Here is a 21,736-nt window from a genome sequence, read left to right on the forward strand (position 1 = left end):
GCTTCCTTTTCAGCAGGTCTGACTTTAGGGGAGAGACTCTCCAAACAATAAAAGTGAGTTTTGTTGAAATATTGTATGCAATCAAAGTGAAAGTAAAGTGAAATTTATTAGTTACACAGGCGGGGGGGGCTAAGGGGGGGGCTAGGGGCGTGGGGGAGTTAGGGGTTAGGGGTGTGGGGGGGCGGGGTGGAGCTATACTGGGATTCTTGGTGGTGGAATATGAGCACTGGTCAAGGGATGGGTATTCGAGCATTGTATAACTGAGATTTAAACCTGAAAACTTTGTAACTTTCCACATGGTGACTCAATAAAAAATTTAAAAATAATAATAAAAATAAATAAAATAAAATAAAATCTAGGAAGGGCCGGAGAGATAGCAGTGGGCAGGGCACTTGCACACAGCCAACTTCAGCAACCCATATGGTTCCCTGTTCCCTGCAGGAATGACTCCAAAGCTCAGAACCAAGAACTAAGACACTGTTCGGTGTACCCAAAATTGAAATCAAATAAGAGGTAATAGAGTACCAACCACCGAACCACAGAATAGTCTGTGAATGACATCTGAAAGTTATTAACGTTATGACCATCATACATAATGTTTATATAATTGAAAAATATAAATTTGAGAGGACCGGAGGTAGTTTAGTGGTATAGTATATGCCTTTAGAGTCTAGACTGCCAAGCTTGTAATACAATGCAAAGGTTCAATGCTGTTCTGCCCTGCTAGGGCAACATATGCTGCAGCTGGGTTACCAATGCAAAATATGTGCCTTAACCCCTCACCATCTTTCTGGCTCCTGCGCTTTTCTATAAAGTAGTCCCAAACTATGTCCTGCAAAATCAGTTCTGAATGTATAAAAATATTATTTGGGAAATAAAGATGATCACACAAAGTTTGAAAGAAACCTCATTGTGGGACCAGAGATGGAGCTTAACAGTAGAGCACTTGCCTCACTTGTGTGAAGTTCTAAGTGCAATTCCTAACATCACGAAAAGAGAAAAAGAGAGAGAGAAAGGAAGGAAAATTTTATAATGTAATAGAGTATTAGACTTATAGCTGCACAACAGAAAGATTGATAATTTGAATTTAAAGAATAAGTAAAGGCTTTGAATAGATATTTCTATTAAAAGTTACATAAATGTTCAATAACTACATGAAAAGATATTCAGTCTCATTAGTCATTATAAAATTTAAAAAATCAAACCACAATAAGATTCCATTTCAATATGCAATCAAGTGTGATCAATGATGTGGAGAAATTGAGATCTCATACACTGCTGCTGGGACATGAAAATAGTCCAAAATAGGTAGCATTTTCCATAGCAATGTTAAATGAAATTTCTTAAGAGGTTAAACACAGAATTATAATACCATATTTGGCACAGTAATTCTATTCCTGATTATATACCAAAGGTAATTTCAAATACATGTTCACACAAAAATTGTACTTGAATCATTCATATGAGAATTATTTAAAATAGCCAAATGTGGAAAATATTCTTCAACAGACAATGGATAAGTAAAATATGACATATCCACTCAATGAAACATCATTCAGTAATAAATAAGAATGAAACACTACTTCGATATGCTTCCAGATGAGTTAATCTTAAAAAGATGCTAAGTAAAATTAAAGCCAGTCCCAAAAGACACATGCTATTTCATTTACATGAAATATCCAGGAAGGTAAATCATAGAGACAGAAACTGATTTAGAGATTTCTAAGGGATGGAAGGAGAGACTGATGTCTAGAGGTATGGGGCTTCTTTCTGAAGTGAGGCAAATGTTAGTGGTGAAAGTTGCAACTCACAACAAAAAATACTAAGAAATCACTAGATTGTATGCTTTAAAGTAATGAGCTTTGTTATATGAATTTTCTCTCAAAAACAAAAATAAAGGTTAAAACTCTAAGTCCCATTTAATGTTTTCTAGTCAGTGAATTTTAAGATTTGTCATATGACAATACTCTCCCATATAAGAATTATTAAGTAAGATGAGACACTAATGTTTGCAAGAAGCTATGTGGGAAAAACTGCTATGAACAAAATCTTGGGGTTTTTCGTTTTGTTTTGTTTGGGGGCCATAGCCAGTCATGCTCAGGCTAATTGCTTTACAACTCTGTGCTCAGAGATCACTCCTGGCAGGACTCAGGGGATCATATGGAATGCCTGGGATTGAACCAAGGTCAGATGCATGCAAGGCAAGCACTGTACCTACTGTACTATAGCTCCAGTCCCTGGACACGACATTATAAAATCCATTCTAGAATGTGGCTGGTATCAGCTCCTTGTTGAAGAGAGGACAAGAATAAGAAAGAAATGGGGGGTAGGGAACATGAGGGCTCCAAAGGATAAAATTCATCAATTTCCTAATTATTCTACAGCTGGTCACTTATGCAATTCTCTACGAACAGAAAGCTCAACTCTAATTCGGTCTTCTTTTATTAGTAACAGGCCTTTTCTTTGTTATTACTGTTAGAAATGCTATCATATTGTATAGGTTAAAAGTCAGGTTAAAAGGAATCTTCTCATAGCACAAATAATTCATTATCTTAAAAAGAAAACAAGCAAAAATAAATAAAACCTCTTCCCAGAACATGATCTTTGACTGCTCGATTTATTTTACTTTTAACTTGTTATTTACTAGAGCTCATGTGGAGAAGAACTTTTTTTGGAAATTGAACCAGAAATAACATAATTAACCAGATAATAACAACAACATGGTTCTGATGTATGAAAACACATAGGAATAAGAGCAGGAGGGGAGTTCAAGCTGAACTTTTACCAAAATATTAACAATTTTTTCTATTCTGTTTTCCAAAATGGCAACTCCCACGCTAACAAATATCTTTCTGTTCAGACATTCAGAGTCCTGAAAACAGTCATTTAGTTGTGTACTTGCCACAGAAAGCAGCCTACATGTCTATAAGGCTACATTAAAAATTCAGCATCAGAGGTCTGAGTACAAACCACAAAACAGAAGACAAGAGTAGAAACAGAACTTGCATTTGGTGGAAGTGTCTTTTTGTACTCCTACATCTATTTCAAATTCATATGCCACATTGAGAACCACTTTTCAGGCAATGTCAAGAACTTACTTCCACTACTTTAAAAAAATACTTCAAAGATAAGCATGAAAATTATTTTAAAGAAGTAATAACATTATAAAGTTACTTTAAACTATTGTTAGATTCACTTGCTAGAGAAGGTGAAACCAACTTTATCCAAGAGTATTTATAAATCAATTACTGTGAACATGGAACATTAACTCATTTGTCATCATCTAGGCAGGGACAGGACTGGAAAAGCTCAAGCATAAACTGCATTACAAATAAAAAGACTGCCAGAAGAGAATCAGCCTTGGAAATTTATCCCCTTAAGCTATATCCTGTCTCCTGTTAAAATGAACAGTCTGGTAAACTATGCAAGGTGTCACTCTTTTTTTTTTGAGGGGGGGGAGAGTTATACCCAGTGATGCTCAGGTGTTACTCCTGGCTCTGCACTCAGGAATTACTCCTGGCAGTGCTTGGGCGACCATATGGGATGCTGGGACTCGAACCCGGGTCGGCCGCGTCCAAAGCAAATGCCCTATCTGCTATTTTATTGCTCAGCCCTTAAAGGTGTCATTCTTTTAAGAAACAGTATCAACAAGGACACATGACTGACAAGTGACTTTTCTTAAATTATTAAGAAAGAAAAAGTATTCCTGATTCTGCTTTTATTTAGTAAAGAATAAAACCCTTAATTGAGCAAGCATCTTCTTTAGCAACAAAACTAAGGTTATATTTTGCTATGTCAGAAGAATTTCTTCATAAACAAGTTTGTAACATGAACAGGCAAAAGGTATAACAACTTAATATTTAAATCATAACTTATATACCACAGTGGTGATTTGCATTAAAATATGCTCTAATAATGTATATTTCCTGATATTTATGAATAACTAGTTTATGATTATATGCACATAGATTTAAGCAGGAATCAGGAAGAAAAAGAAACTAGAAGAATCTCTTTCTTGAGGATAAATACTCAGTAGCAATAAAGGTTTCTAAGTAAGATCCTCTATATCAGAAGTAAGTATTATTCTATAAAAACCTAAGGAGTGTCCAGAGAAAACTGACACTAATTAAGCAAATTATACAGTATATAAAAAATGAATGGCTCTTACACAGAATGTGGGACGTGTTTTGTGCCTATGAGGAAAAAAGTGACAATTTCTTTTTCACAAGTATTCACATTTTCAATTATACAGGACGCTTTGAGTAAAGTACTATAGGTAAAGTGGGGGCTTGCATTTATATATACAAGAAAATATCCCTCAGTAATCTTACTTGATAAAATATTAGTATATATATGTGTATGCCCAAGAAATTATAGAGTCATTCTTTTGGGGAAGATCTACGATCTAAGAGGTGAAATAAGAAATTAACTGTTGGGGTCAGAGAGATAGTGGAGTGGGTAAGTGCTTGCTTTGCACTTTACCAGTATAAGTTGAATCCCCAGCACCCCATAGGATCTCCAAGCCTTGCCAGGACCCCTGAGCACACAGCCAAGAATGAACCCCAAGAACGACCAACATGGTCCAATGTCAACACCCTCAAAAAATAAAGTACCACATTTAGAAATAAATTTAGAAATTAAGTTGTTGTATATTGTAAGATATTAACTTAACCTAAGATATAAGACTGAACAATCTCCTGAAGTTCACTTTCCCTCTTAATTCTACCAACCTCACAAAATCCATCACTCTCCTTTCTAAAGGCATTCGTTTCTACCTCCAGGAATAAAGGAATAAAGTAGTAGACTAACAGTGGCAAGATAATAAATTTCTCCAGAAATGGATTCATCTCCAGAATCTCTAATGATGATAAAGTCCACATATGCTAGTCTAAAAAGAGTAAATACTTATACCACACCTGTCAAGATCAGGAGAGCACGTTCAGGGTGGTAGGAGTGACAGCATGGTGGGTAGGACATTTGCCTTGCATGCGGCCAACCCGGGTTCGATTCCTCCACCCCTTTCCGAGGGCCTGACAAGCTACAGAGAGTATCCTGCCCGCACAGCAGAGCCTGGCAAGCTCCCCATGGCATATTCGATATGCCAAAAACAGTAACAACAGGTCTCACGATGGAGATGTTACTGGTGCCCACTCAAGCAAATCGATGAGCAACAGGATGACAGTGCTACAACAGTGTGACAGTACTACCACGCCTGGCACAAAACAAATAATTTGATAAATGTTAGCTGTTTTATTATTATTATTATTATTATTATTTCTTAGATTTCAAGAATATATCTGAGACTGGTGGGAAGAAAGCAGAAAAGAACCTGGAAAGTTCTAGTGCCCTAAGCTATAAATACTCTTCCTTTTCCTGCACTATAGTCCTAAACTGTGGGAGACGGATTCCCAGAAGTCCCAAATGTGTGCCTGTACTTTGGACCCAGCTTATGAGAACTGGAAGCGATGGCTCATCTCCAAACTTCAATATTAGTAACGCTGATAGAGTCCGTATCTCTTGTATGACTCAAGGGGCTTCTAATGAGGTCCAATTGTTAGTTTAGGGTAAAACATACCATAGTGACCTCTCTTGAGTAACAAGGAGAAAAGGGGAATATTAACCTTGATTTGCATATAAGTTTAACCAATCTGAGCCACATAACTGACTAGTAAATGCACCTCTAGAGAATTCAGAGCTGTTAAGTTGCAAGTTCTGACAGATATTTGGAATTGATGTGGAATTGTCAGTCTGTATATCAAAACCATGGTGGAAGATTTAGGAATGGATGATGAAGGAGATGATGACCTAGTTCCTCTCTCAAAATTTGATGCAGCAATAATTTTAAAATGTTATTTTAAATAACAGTTAAAATTATTATTTTAATAACAATTAAAGTTAGTGTACCCACCACAAGGATGACCCCCTCTCCCCATTCTTCTGATGATAATGAGTACAAAGAAAAATGAACAGATGATATTCCTGTTTGGGACCAAGAATTTCTGAAAGTGGACCAAGGAACACTTTTTGAACTTACTCTGGCTGCAAACTACTTAGACATCAAAGGTTTGCTTGATGTTAAATGCAATTCTGTTGCCAAAGTGATCAAGCTGCAAACACCAGAGATTTGTCCTTCAAGTCATCAAAAATGACTTTACTGCACTCTACCATATTTATTTCTACATGAGGTTTACTACTTCTTGTTCCAACTGGTTTTTATTCTTTTTGAGCTTTTAACATTTCTTTTGCATTCCTTTCTTAGACAGTAACTCCTGCTGAAGCATTTGATTCTGTGCATCCAAATGTTGTAGAAATAAGTATGGTAGAACGCAGTCAAGTAGAACAGTATAAACAAGAGATTGAAGAAAGAGCAAGACAGGAAATAGTAGAAAAATTAAAAGAAGACAATCTATTTTTACAGGCACAAGCAGCATCACAAGAAAACTTAGAGCAGTTAAGAGAGAATAATAATGCTTCGACGAGGAGTCAGCTGGAAGTACGAATTAAAGAGTTGGAATATGGACTCTCCAGAATGAAAAATTCACAGAAAGACTTGAATTAAACAGAATTAGGAAAATACAAGCAACAAATAAAAAATTTGGAATCCGAACTCGCCAGAATGAAAACTTATCAGGAGGAATCTAGTAAAACAGAATTGGAAAAATATAAGCAACTCTTCCTAAAAGAATTTAAAGGTAGAAAATCATTGGCAAATGAGCTAAAAAGTTTTCACAGGGATAATGAGCGGCTTGCAGCGGATCATCAGCACCAAAATCCTCCTGGAGAAACAGCAGGGCGGATATTTACTCAGTGCTCTCACTGCCAGGCCAGTTCTGGAGCTGCCTTACACTGGAAATTTGAATAATAGTGCGGTGCTGCAGAGAAATCTGACTCCAGGAGAAAACTTGGCTCAAACCCATGGCCTCCAAACAACAGCATGGAGGCTTACTTGATCAAGATGCAACAGAAATTGGAAAAAAATATTACTAGTGAACTGGAAGAAGCTGCTGCTGAATTTGAATCTGGATCTTATAGAACTTCTCCAGGATGGGTCAAATCTAACTCAGGATTTACTTATGCAAACATCCCAAGAATATGTAGAGATTTTTAAAAAATTATCTGATATGAACTACAAATTATAAAAATATATTTCCTGAGAAGCTTACATGACATTAAATTATTTCCCATATAGCATTAAAAAAATGACTTTACTGAAGAAGAGGAAGCCTAGATAACCAAAGCAAACCTATTGCGTGAAGAGAAGTGAAATTCTCTGCCTGACACTAACACTGAACAGACTGTTTCATACTAATTACACTGCTCTATCTATAATTGTTAATTATTAGACAAACAATGTACACAAACCCAGCAACAAATCAATTGTATTAGCACAATATTGTACATATTGCATTTGTAGGTTGAGTGCAGATTCTAGACCTATGGCTTGAGTTTCTTCTCATATAATCAAAAGTAAATTTATTTTTTCTTTCTTTCTTTCTTTCTTTCTTTCTTTCTTTCTTTCTTTCTTTCTTTCTTTCTTTCTTTCTTTCTTTCTTTCTCTCTCTCTCTCTCTCTCCTTTCTTTCTTTCTCTTCTTTCTTTCTTTCTTTCTTTCTTTCTTTCTTTCTTTCTTTCTTTCTTTCTTTCTTTCTTTCTTTCTTTCTTTCTTTCTTTCTTTCTTTCTTTCTTTCTTTCTTTCTGCCCTGAATATCACTAAACAGTGGGTCCTCTCTAGAAAGTGGAATTTTGGGCTTTCCCTCTTTTTGTAAAGTGATTTCTGCCTAGTTTTTTCCCCAGTTAACTTCAGTAACCTATTGAAAGTTGACATTGTAAATAAACCCTAAGATTTTAAAGACAGATTTTAAATTGCAGGGGGAAGAAAGGTGGGGAGGGCCCTGGGATCACTCCCAGCCATACCAGTCCTACAGTGCCAAGTCTAAATATCTAGGTAGACTGGTAGTGTTGGGGGGCCCCAAGGATACACATAAAAGTGAGATGGGACATGCAGTGCCCAGGATGAAACGTGGGGCATTGAGCTTGTAAAGGCATGTGTTCAACCCGTTATTTCCCTAGCCACTAAATATTTTATGTCAGTTGCTTAAACTGAACTAAAAATCGCACATTAATGGCTGTACTTTTAAAAGATAAAAGGGGTGGGGAGAGAGTATAGCAGGTAAGGTGTTTGCCTTGCATGAGACCAAGTAGGGTTCAATCTCCAATACCACATATGGCCCTCTGAGTCCCACCAATATTGATCCGAGTTCAGAGCCAGAGTAAGTTCTGAGCACACTGGGTGTAGCCCAAACCCCAAAATATAAAAAATTAGTTTTTAATTAAACAAAAGAATTTGAATTAGTTGTCTATATTTTTTGCTACCAAAAAAAACTGGATCTCATAAAATCTTGTGATTTATGAGTTCTGTAATTTTAAAAATGACTGGATCTATATCTAGTTAGAGAAAAGAAGAAATGTTTAGATTTTTAAAAACCTGCTAAAATAGCTGATATTGCTGAACAAAACCATGTACTGCAAAACACAAAAGTTTAATTTATGCAAGGCCTAACAATTTGAAGTTTGGCTGCTAAGAATCAAACCTACAAACTCTATTCTCAGGTTTTAGAGCCAGAATTCCAAAATTTGAGTAAAATGCTTTTAAAGCCAGAATACTAAATATTGAGTAAGAGCATTTCAGCTCTGAAAAAAGAACAATTTTGTATGAAAGGATATTTAAATAGCCCTTCATTGAGCGACCACAATAAGCCTTCAAGATTTACATGATTGAGCTGGAATTCAATGCCAAAGACAAGAGGGAAGCATCTTTTTTTCTGGGATGCACAAAGAGATATCCATAATTAAACATCACACTTCCCTAGGGCAGCATGTTTTCTTATATTGACAAGCAAAATGAGGTATTTCAAATCATGGTTGCTGGCATACAGTCATCTTTTGCATAGTTATTGTTTTAATGTATTTCTAGCTATTACGCATTTGTCTATTTTTGGTCAGCATTTTAAAGAACTCTGGTTTTACATAAAAGAGTGTAGTTATGTTAGTGGAGTTACATTTATACAACAATATCTTAAACATAATTATGAGCTTAATTTTGGCATACACATTTCATACTTAAAAAGACTAGTTATATCTTTAGTATAATTAGTACAATTAAAATTGACTCTAAGTGGAAAAAAGTTTCAGAGGTATCATTTTAGACATAACTGCAAGCTTTATGTTGCCTTATTTGTCAAATCTAGTTAACATATCACACACAAATACTATAATATATTGAGAAAATGCCAAATCAATCACGTTTGCTTAATATTCCATCAGAAAAATTAGAGCCTAATGATAGATTATGTACTCAATAACTCTTTTGTTCTATATCAAAGAATGCCAGATTATTTTAGCCTGATACAAATATAACTACTAAACTAAAAAATATAAAACTTTTACATTTAAACTTTTCAAGAGTTTTCTCTACTTTCTGACTTGCACCCTAATCAAAATAAAAATACATTTTAATTTTGTTATTAAATGGAATCATTACTGGTGCCCGCTCAAGCAAATCAATGAGCAACAAAGTGACAGTGACAGTGACAGTAACAGTTATATTTTACATATTATTATAAGGCATGGCTAGAGCGATAGCACAGTGGTTGGGCGTTCACCTTTCACGTGGCCAACCTGCATTGATTCCTCCACCCCTCTCGGAGAGCCCGGCAAGCTACTGAGAGTATGGAGCCCGCACAGCAGAGCCTGGCAAGCTACCCGTGCATATTGGATATGCCAAAAACAGTAACAATAAGTCTCACAATGAGAGATGTTACTGGTGCCCGCTCGAACAAATAAATGAGCAACAGGATGACTGTGACAGTGACGGTGATTATAAGGCAACCATTTACCTATGTGAGCACAAAAATGGAGAAATCATAAATGTGAAAATTTTATATGGAAGAGGGATTTCTTTTCTTAAGGATTAGACCATAGAAATAGTTACCCAGAAATCATAAAAGTTTAGAACAGTCTTTCAGTCACTGGTAAAGTCTCAAAATAAGCAATCTGACAAAGATTAAATGACTCCCTGTTCTTCCAGCCCGGGAACTGTGACCCACTTCTAGGCCAGCAAAGTGACAATCAACACTACTACCTAATGAACGTTCTCTCACATTAATTCATAAATTAATGCACAGAACTATTGTGGAGCTCAAAGAGAAGTGACCCTTCTCTATCAAAAGTAGGTAAAGTAATTCCTTGAATAAATTCCCCAGGGTAAAACATTGTTGAACACACAGCCACCTTTGATAATGTGCTTCTATCTCTCTCACCTCAAAGAAAGTCCCATGCAGTTTTCAACTTTTATAGTAAGATCAGTGATTTCAAGTCTTGGGTAAGCTGATATATTAAATTTGCATCTCTGATGCTAGAAAGAAGCTTCACAGCTCAAACTTGGCATGTTTACAGCAGTAGGAGTAAGCTAGAGACTTCTAAATGAGAATCCTCTGGGATCAACTGACTTGACTATCATATCCTTATGCTTATGGACTATATTTATGGTTATAATTATACTTATGTTCTCCACATAAGCTACCTACCAAGTTTATGACTTTATAACAAAATCTCCACATAAACATTTTAAATATTTACTGACACAACATTTTGAACTCTCAGCAAATTCAATCATTTCATAAATATTACTATATTTCAGTTTATACAATGCTTATTTGTCAACCTTAAGACTTTTCATCAAACCCAGGATTTTAAGAAATTTTTGTGAAAACAATTACTAAATGACTGCGCACCATAGAGTATACTCCAACAACCTAAGTGCAGAACACAAAAAATTTAATTAAACTCCACTATATCAAGTATAAGACTGCCAGTAGATGAAGAAACAAAAAGATCATTATACTAAATTTATAATTGTCTGCACACTTGCATGATTCATTTCAATTCATTCAACCTCAGGAAATATAAAAAATCACTTTATATTATTTTTTATCTGAAATAATGTCAAATCCCTTCAAAACATATTTTTCAAAACATAAAATCTATCACAGTATAAATTATCCACAATTAATGATTTATTGTGTCAGAATAACTCACCAAATCCAAAAGCATTAGAGCCTCCAATGCTTTGTGAAGCCTGGACACTTGTTGATGTATAGAGTCCTGTCACCAGCAAGCCATCAAAGAAGGTGCTCGTTGAAATTGTCACTGAAATACAGGGGAAGAAAAAGGAAAGAAACTTAATTAGTACAGCCAAAAAAAAATGAGATGTATTTCTGAAATGTTAGACATTGTCAAAACAATCTTTGTTATAATCAATAAAATTACCCCTACTTAGTATTTTCTTCGTATTAGATACTGCTCCCACATCTGGCAGTCTTCACTGGGGTCCATCAGAGGGGGGCGGGTTGAGTTTTCCTCCCCATCCCAAGCAGAGCCCCTGCAGCCAAAGACCTCCAGAACCTAGCCACAGCCATGCTCAAGACCACTCTCCACATGCTTGGACGAGCCTCACGCATGACAGAACCGGCAGAGGAACCCAGGTGTGCAGGACTCGGGCTGAGATCTGCAAGCCTGCTTGGATCGGGACTGGGCCTCCGCCACCCAGATCCCCCATTTTCCAGTAGCTAGACAGTCACACCCTCAAGCTGCCTCCAGTACTGTGTAATCCCATCAACAGCCATGATCCAGAGACTATAAAACCAAGCTCCCAGAAGTTTTGTCTAGTTATGTCTAGTTCTCCCTCTTGGAGAACCTGGCAAGCTATCGAGAGTATCCTGCATACACGGCAGTGCCTGGCAAGCTCCCTGTGGTGTATTTGATATGCCAAAAACAGTAACAATGATGGTCTCATTTCCATGACCCTGAAAGAGCCTCCAATGGGGCACCACTGGGAAGGACGAGTAAAGAGAGACTGCTAAAATCTCAGGGCTAGGACGAACGGAGATGTTACTGGTGCCCAGCAAATCTATAAACAATGGATGACAGTGATACAGTGGTACAGATACTACATTGAAGCAAAAAGAAGCTCTTACGTCTGTAATTGCTGGCCCAATATTTAATACATTAGTTAAACCTTCTTTCATTCATTTATAACTTACCAACTATGTAAAAAGTCATCTGCAAATAACTGAATAGCCTGCTACATCACCACCATCTCTTCTAAGAGCAGTCAAAGGCATTGCTAGAATTCTGACACTGTGACAAAACATTTTTTCTTAAGTATTCCATACTGACATCAGTTGAACCAATCTGACCAATCTGACATCAGTTGAAAGCATATGAGTAAGATGCACTGTATTTCTCAAGCAAAATAAAGCCTTCTTCCAGCTGTCTGCTGCAGATCAGTTCTCTTCTTAACATAGAGTCCTGGGTGTTGTAGCACTGTAGCACTGTCTTCCCATTGCTCATCAATTTCCTCAAGCGGGCACCAGTAACATCTCCATTGTGAGACTTGTTGTTACTGTTTTTGGCATATCAAATACACCACGGGTAGCTTGCCAGGCTCTGTCATGAGGGCAGGATACTCTCAGTAGCTTGCTGGACTCTCCGAGAGGGACAGAGGAATCAAACCTGGGTCGGCCGTGTGCAAGGCAAATGCCCTACCCGCTATGCTACGTCTCCAATCCTGAGTGCTAAAGCAGCCAATCCTAATTGAAACAACCCAGAAGTAAAATCCCAGGAGTATTTTATTCCTGACACTTTTTGTACATGATGTTATGTGGTATCAAAACCAGGGCCACTAAGAGATGAAGCATTATATCACTGAGCTCCACCCCTGATTTCCCAACACTATTAATATGCTATGTCAGACTGGGATTTTTTTTCTCTTTGCTTTACTGTATTCCTACTACTAATGGAATACCTATTATTTTCTAATCTCTAAGTGGAGTTACATATGTGAGAAATTATTTCTAAGCACTGAGTTTCTTAGCAAAATAAAATTACAAAGAAGAATATTTGTTAACTCCAAATAGTCTCGACTTTTCACACGCCATCAGTAAGTTGATGACTCCCAAGTTTCTATCTCAAGTCCAAACATATATATATAACTCTTATATATACTCCAAAGATGATAGATGATAGATAGATAGATAGATAGATAGATAGATAGACAAACAGACAAACAGATAAATAGATCAAGCTGTTGATCAACATCTTACTTGGATGTCCAGGCGACACCCAACCTCAACCAAAACAAAAACTAAATATCTAACCTTTTCCCAATCATGTCACTCTGCACCCTTCTCCAAGTCTCACCATAAATTAGAGAAATCTTTTAAAATATGTACCCTTGGAAATGCCTACAAGCCTCTCAGAGAAAGCTCTACAGGGATGTGATGTTGGAGATCTACCAGCACCTGTGAACCATCGATCAGGAATTTCTACTCCCTCATGTTCACTTGGGACTCCATGCCAGGTTGTTTTCACTCAGGGCACCCAACAGGAGGGCGGGTGAGAACCCTCCCCACCCCAAGGGACCCAGCCCCAGCAGCTGACCTCCACTACCCAACTGCTGCCATGCTCCAGGCAGCTTTCTGGACTGCGCTTCTGCCTCACGGCCGTGCGACACATTATAAGACACTTCCTACCCTTTTTCCCTAATTACCACACCACATTTGATGGAGTTAAAACATACCTCTTGGAGAGCCCAGCAAGCTACCAAGAGTATCCAGCCCATACGGTCAGAACCTGGCAAACTGCCCATGGTGTATTTGGCATGCCATAGATAGTAATGAGATAGGTCTCATTCCTCTGACCCTGAAAAAGCCTCCAATCTTTGGGAAAGATGAGTAAGGAGAGTCTGCTAAAATCTCAGGGCTGAGAGGAATAGAGATTTTACCGGTGCCTGCTTGAGGAAATCTATGAACAACAGGATGACAGTGATACAGTGATACTCTTGGGACCAGAGGGATAGTACAGGGATTGAGGTACACGCATGCAGCCAACCTGACTTTGATGATTCCCAGCACCACACAGTTCCTTAAGCATTATTGTTGGGTGCTCCCCAGGAGGCCCCCCAAGCACTACCAGGTAGACCCAGGGAACCCTCAGCACTGAAAGACCTGAGCAGTACTCCAGGGTCTTAACAGAATCACACACATCCCTAGGCTTCTGCACTGAACTCACTGCCCTGCTGGCTGAGAGTGGTCAGTAGGGTCTCCAGACCTCTACTTGGAAAGCCCACCCCCACCCCCAAGCTCAAAACAACAAAAACACATCTACTGGAGCAAGTCATTTCTCTTTACAAAGACTGGCAACATGTCACTCTTGTGCTTACAACTTTCTTAAGTCAGAGCTAAAAGTCTTCACAGTGAGGCTGAAGACATAGTACAGCTAGTACAGAAGGTAGGGCGTTTGCCACCAGGAAAGATTTGCTTGTTTTTGTTTGCTTTGAGGGCATACCTGGTGACTCTCAGGGGAAACCACTGGCTCTGCACTCAAGAATTATTCTTGGCTCCGCTTGGAGGACCGTATGTGATGCTGAGAATGAAACATCAGTCAGCCACATGCAAGGCAAACACCTTGCGACCTTCAGTCCCTCTGCTCTCACCTCCCACCAATTCACTCCACTTCAGGCACACTAGTTTCCTTGTTTATAAATGTCTGGGATCTTTTCAAACAAGCTGGGCAACGGTTTTGTAAACAGAAATATGCCACAGGAACTTTCCTCTTGTTTATAGTCAATCAGCAGAGCGCAAAAATAGATTTCAGTACCTTTTCATTTACAGTCAAATCCTGAGACTCTATCATTGACAATAAGAGCTAATTGCATTTCAGTAAGAGCTTGCTGTATTTATAATTGCAAAGGGTTGTCTGTCTCCTGGCCCCACAATTCCCACTTTTCATATTTAGTTCTATTTCCACATTATATTAACATATTTACTTAAAATGTTTTGCTTATCATTTTTATTTTTCAGTCTTATGCTGAATGTAACCTCCATCAAGGTAAAAATTTATGATTTTTTCAATAATATGTCTTATCTTTCTGGGGCAATCCTGATGTTTGGTGTCCAATAAGTATTTGTTATTTATTGATAAATAACTCATTCATCCAAAAGCTTAAATATTTATTGAGTATTTATTGATAAATAGCTCATTTGTCCAAAGTGGCACAAATTGGTAGCTTGTTTCAGCCTGTTTCCAAAGGAAAAATATGTTGTAGATCCTAGAATTTAAATATCAGATAAGTTCCACTTCTAAAAGTCACAATAGAGGAAAGACAGAGAAGAGATTGTAATTCATGTATTTAAATTTTTTCCAGAGTGCACTGATGTTTTCCATCAGTACAAAGAGAAAACTAAGAGATGCAGCAAAATGTTTGCAAAAAAGCAGACCAACTTAAGCACACACACTTTCTCACATTCTAGATGTTTATACAAATCATGTAAGGAAAAAAATTTCGTCAGAAACAAAATGATTCTCTGCTAGAGTTGAGAAATTAAAAGTATTTTGAGAGGAAAATGATACTGCATTTGGAAAAACACTACTCTTTAGACACTGCTGATCAAGCATTCATATCTACTTTTAAATAGATGTAATGCACAATCAGTCCTCATTTTTAAGTAAAAGAAAATGTTATCCAGATTCTCCAGAGATTTGTAACATTCTTTTTAATCATGGGGTTGCCTTTCATTCAAAATCATGGGCTGTTTCTGTGTTTGAAAAAACAAAATGGGACCAGATCAATAGTAGGGCATTTGCCTCACAGGAGGCCTTGAATTCAATCCCTGACAAAGCCCCACCAGGAGTAATTCCTGAGCACAGAGCCAGGAGTAATCCTTGAGCATCACTGGTGTGGCCGAAAAACTAAACAACAAAGAACATAATACTTTGAATTCCCTGATAGTTTGTAGGAAATTTCAGAATGGCTGAGTTGCACATCTTCTATTGACTAAAACACTTAAGTGCATAAACACTCTGCACCATATGCTGAAAACTTTTACACCAAAGCACCTTGACTTTGAAGTCATGTCAGGAATACTTCTTCTCTGTCCCTTTCTTTTGACATCAAATGTTTGCACTTATCTCTACTTACAACCTCTGCTTTGTCTATGAGGATTTTCTAAACACAAGCACACACATGAACACACACACATGTGCACGCGTGCAAGACAGAGTCAAGGTCAGAGCCCACAAAACAAACACTTAGGCACTGAGGTTGCAATGGCTGCAGTACCCTGGAGATTTACCCATAGAAATATGTCATCAGCCCTTGAAAATTTCCATTTTCATCTGGGGTTTCTCTTGATCCATTGCTCTCTAGTATTTTCCTGGTTCTTGTAAAGTTTCGTGGGATTCCCCAATGTACAATGGTTCACACCATTTCTATGTGCCTTGACTCAATAGGAAGTCTGATGGATTTATTCCACCAAATTAGGCGGATTTCTTTCCTGCAACTTGTTTTCTACTGGGACTCACACTTCAAGCATTGTTAAGTTTCCCAGTCACACCTATGGCTTTATCCATAAACTGTTGCAATCCACGTAACTGGAATAATCTTCCTAAAAGCAAAAAGTGTCTTATGATAAATTAAAATTTACTACACATAGTGCTAATATAGCTCATCATCAAAATAACAACCCCCGCCCGTATGCGTTTGCCTTGTACGAGGTGGACCCAGGTTTGATTCCTCAGCCCCTTTCGGAGAGCCCGACAAGCTACTGAGAGTATCTTGTCCGCACAGCAGAGCCTGGCAAGCTACCTGTGGCGTATTCAATATGCCAAAAACAGTAACAACAAGTCTCACAATGGAGACTTACTGGTGACCGCTCGAGCAAATCGATGAACAACAGGATGACAGTGCTACAGTGCTACAGTGATCAAAACAAATCAGAACACATTTCTGAGTATAAAATTATTTTAATAAATATATAAACTAGAAGGAAAATGTACAACTTTCATGACTACAATAACATTTTGCCATTAATGAAACTGACTAAGAACAGACATATCTGGGAATGGAGAGAAAGTCCAGCAAGGAATTCACCCTGTATGCAACTGACCAAGGTCCAGTCCCTGGCTCCCCTGATGGCTCCCCAAAACCTTGCCAGAAGTGGTTGCTAAGTGCAGAGTCAGGAATAAGCCCTGAGCACAGCCAAGTGTGGCCCCCAAACCCCCAATGCATCTATTTTAAAATAAATGAACTATACATGAATCATAGGTAAGTTATTGTGTGTAAATATACACATATGCAGATGTAAAATGAAAGAACCTAATAATTCCCACTGAAGATATTCTGTTTTTGATCCTCTGAGTCAGAATGTTATAGTCCTAAAATTCACCCCAATATTATTAGCCAAATACTCCAACTAAAACTAAGATGAGAGAAAATACTTAGCAAATATTAATACGCTTCAAAAGAAATTTATTAGAAAATGTGAGTAATTACTCTGAATCTAGGTGTTTTCAGATGTTTTTGTACCAGTCTTTCAAATTTTTATAAAACTCCTGTTAAAAGTTGAAGGAAAGATAAGAAATGCACTAAGAATGCATATAATCAGAATGAGCAGTTAATTAAAGCAGCAGAATGCATATTATACATTCTAGTTAAGGAATCAAGCTATACATATATGTCCATATACATGTGTATGTATACATAGCATATATATACACATACATGTATATGGAACCTATGATCAAGAATTGTATTAACGCTAAATTAGAGTTTTATTTGCTAGAAAGCAAAATAAAATTTAGAACTAGTTTCTTATTGGAAAAAATATATATATACATACATATTATCTGATACCCTATCAACTATAAAATTTTATATAAATTAAAATATATCATCACATGGGGCTAGAGCAACAGTACAGCAGTAATACAGGTAGGCTATTTTCCTTGTATGCAGCTGACCTGGATTCAATCCCCAGAATCCTATATTGTCCCTAAGGCTGCCAGAAGTGATACCTGAGCACAGAGTCAGGGGTATGCCCTGAGCATCACCAGATATGGCCCCCCAAAACAAAATATTGATAATAGTATTAATTTCACTATGGTGAGACATAGTAGAATAGTTATTTATTTCAGACAGCAAAGATTTATGACACTGTCACTGTCACTGTCATCCCGTTGCTCATTGATTTGCTCGAGTGGGCACCAGTAATGTCTCCATTGTGAGACTTGTTACTGGTTTTGGCATATCGAATACGCCACAGGTAGCTTGCCAGACTCTGCCATGTGGGCGAGATACTCTCGGTAGCTTGCTGGGCTCTCCGAGAGGGGCAGAGGAATCAAACCTGGGTCAGCCGCGTGCAAGGCAAATGCCCTACGCGCTGTGCTATCACTCCAGCCCAAAGATTTATGTAAAATCACCAAATAATAATGTAATAACTTTAGGTAAACAACTACTTAATTCAGTCTGTCATATGATCTACTTCTTTTCATGCTTTTATGAATATTCATTGTAAAGTTTGTAAAAATACTTTTATAGAGGACTTTTGTTCCCCCAAAAAACATATATTTTATAGTTTTGCCTTAAAATGTTAAGAAAACATGATACTTTTATTACAGAGGATTAAAAACTATATAGAGATTGCAAATAAAATTTTGATTTTGTCAGTATCTAAAGGGAAGGAATAAAGCATGTGATTTATTGTGTATAATCAAGAAGTAAATGTGTCTTGTCAGGCCACAATATTCTTTTATTCAACAAACATCTCTTCCTATCATCCACAGATTACAATCTTCCATCTTCAGTATGGTTTTGAAGGCCTTCAGCTTGTTTCTGTCCCTCTAGTTTAATTGCCCCATTTCAGCTAAAGCATCCTGCAAGCAGCTAAAGTAGAACATATTCTTTAAATGGTGCCCTCCCCTACACTGATTTCCCATTTCCTTTTGTTAATATCTTGCCCATTCTTCAGGAGCCATATGCCATTTCTCTCTGGAAATTTTTCTGACCTCCTGGGGAAAGGCAACCCTCCCCTCTAAGTGTAACTTCACAACCTTCAGAAGCCACAGGAGATCTGATCACACTCTACCTTTCACAGAGCATGACTCTGAGTTCAGTAAATGTCTGCTGAATTTAACTATACAGAAACATCTGCTACAACAATACATTAAAATCAAAGAGAGTTGAGAATATGGTGTAACTGATACAACTAAAACTGTGAACTCTTACTTCCTGTCTACAGAGAAATAGAGAACCCGTATTACTCAAAGGGATATTTTTAAAAATGGCAGTTTCTTCTAAGAGGAGAAACAAAAAATGAATATAACAGCATTTCATTGTAACATTCAAAAATAAGAAATGTCTGGGGAAATTTGGGTTGAATTTTTCAATTTTTCAATAATATTTTGGATAGTTGTTTTGTGTATAAATATACAACATGCATGAATATATAGAGACAAATTCTATAAGGTATATACCAAACCTTATGCCCATATCCTCATTCTAAAGTTACTCTGTTGTTTCCTCAAATTAAATTAAAAAGAAGGAGGAGAAGGAGAAGGAGGAGGAGGAAGGAGAGGAAGAAGAAGAAGAAGGAGAAGGAGGAGGAAGAGGAGGAGGAGGGCTCAAAAGACTGAGGAGGTTGTATATATCTTTCTCACATCTGTGTTAAATTGGCAATGAGCTTAGCACTGCAAGTCTATGAATATGGATTGCTGGGTTGTGACAGCAGAATGAAAACATGATGTAGCGACACAATTCATTTCTTATCAGTGGCTCAAAGAATACTGCTGTCTTGAAATGACTAATTACAGAGCCAGTCATTATCTATCATAGCTTCTATTAACTCTTCCCAACAAGACCCTAATACCATTCTTGCAGAAAATCACTAGAAGATGAAAGTCTGAAAGGAAATAAATTTAGACATTTAATGCTGTTTGCATTTCATCCTAAAGCTCCTGGTCTATAAACGCCCCATGGTCCATTAAATTTTGATCACTTCAAGCATATTCCATTACTACTTTATACAAAAGGTCTTTAATATGTGCAGCAAAGAAACATAAAATATCTGAAATGATGTTTCCATCTTTTCCAAGGAGACAAACATCAGAGGACAGAAAATTGCAAAAATGCTGAAATTAATAGTGAGCACCTACTGATCGCAGAGTTCCATTTCTTATTTTATGTATTTTAAGAAGAAAAACAACAGTAAAACTATTATCATCACTACTTCTAAAAGTTGCACATTTTGCCTTCTGAACAGAAACTTATTTGCCTTTTGAATACTGAACAGATTAAATAGCCTAGGGAATAAACACATTACTCTGAAAATAAAATAAACTGAGTTTATTTGATGCAAAATTTCATCAACATGATATGTTCAACTCCTAATTCTTCTTTAAAGTGCTACCAAACAGACCATACATTAGAATTTGCATTAAACCCTGTAAGAACATGATCCCTGAACTATTTCTCCTTACATATATTAATTCCATTATATCAAGGCTTTATTCGTTTTTCAAATATTAAACAGTACTGTTGCCAAATCAACAACAGCACAGAGGGAGAAAAACCTCAGTAACGGTAAGAATAATGGCCAGAGGCTACACGTCTACAATGAAAGAAAGTGTGAATCCACAGTGGGGAGTTGCACACAGAGTTCTTAAATAATTAGACCAGTAACAAATGGATTTCAGACAGCCTTCTGTGAGGGAGAGATCAGCCAGGTTTTACCTATGAATTCTAACAATGACCCTGAAGGGGCCAGATGAGGAAGATCATGGCTGCCTACCTTGTGCAGCCTGAAAAATCCCTAGTGAAACACTTCTAAATGAACACTATCGGCCCTTTCTGCTTCCCTAAATCATTATCAAACAGCTCATCCTGATCATCCTGAAGAGTTATTTACCCTCAGATTTCATCGATACCTTCATAATAAGGATAACAGTAATAATAACTAAACAATATTTAAGTATCAAATGTCAAGTACTATTTTAAGTCTCTTACAGGAATTAACTTATTTAATCCTCTCAAAACTCCTATGAAATAAGTACTACAGTGAGACACATTTTACCCATGAGAAAGCTAAAACAAAGGAGGTGTGGATTAAGTGCCGAAAGTTAAGTGGCATGTAAAAGACACAAGACAGACTGCATTAAATATAGGCCCTCCCTCTCCTCCAGGCCTGCACAGGTGGCAGGGCCTTGACCTTCTCTTGGAAAGCTCTCAGACCTTGGCACCCCCTAATCTTGAACTGTGAGGTGTGGTATCCTGGGAATATTCTGGCATGCCGCTCTGCAGAATGCATTTAACCTGGTGTCGGCAGCACCAATCATTGTCACAGTCCTTTATTATTGTTATTATTACTTCTCTTTTTCATTTTATATGGATTTGTACTTTTCCTTGGGGAACAGAGAAAGCAGAAAGAATGGCCTCTGGAGAGGACTAAACGCAGTGTGATGGAGAAGTAAGCTGAACATCAAAATAATAAGGTCAAAGAGTCCTGGATCAGCCCACCTCTGAAAGAGGGGGAGAATGCCTTGCATGATTCGTAACCGCTTTGTTTCCACCTGAAAGGAGAGGAGAAAGCCAAGCAAAATTCAGGAATTGTCCTAAGTACAGGAGACCCATCATATGCAAAACTCAAAGATATATTAAAGGCATTTTCTAGGGAAAAGATGCTCTTGCTAGCTGAAAGAGGGATCTAGCATCTCTGTGGAAGCCTGTTATTTTATGTTTATTACAGAGATTTAGAGGAACAATGCCTGGTCTCTATATCTTATCTTCTGGCACTTCCAGTAATAAACGACAAACCATGAAGATTCCTCTCTCCTTTACAGTCTTC

General features: G+C 37.4%; 1 protein-coding gene across 3 annotated transcripts in view; it reads right to left on the reverse strand.

The window, feature by feature from the left end:
• RELN (reelin) overlaps nt 1–21,736 on the reverse strand; it is a 530,126-nt gene that overhangs the window by 445,618 nt on the left and 62,772 nt on the right. For all 3 annotated transcript variants that reach the window (XM_055133703.1, XM_055133707.1, XM_055133712.1), the window contains exon 2: nt 11,097–11,207. In XM_055133703.1, coding sequence (XP_054989678.1) covers nt 11,097–11,207 — 111 coding nt within the window. The remainder of the gene's footprint in view (nt 1–11,096; nt 11,208–21,736) is intronic.

Source organism: Sorex araneus, chromosome 1 (genome assembly GCF_027595985.1).
Source record: "Sorex araneus isolate mSorAra2 chromosome 1, mSorAra2.pri, whole genome shotgun sequence".
NCBI lineage: Eukaryota > Metazoa > Chordata > Mammalia > Eulipotyphla > Soricidae > Sorex > Sorex araneus.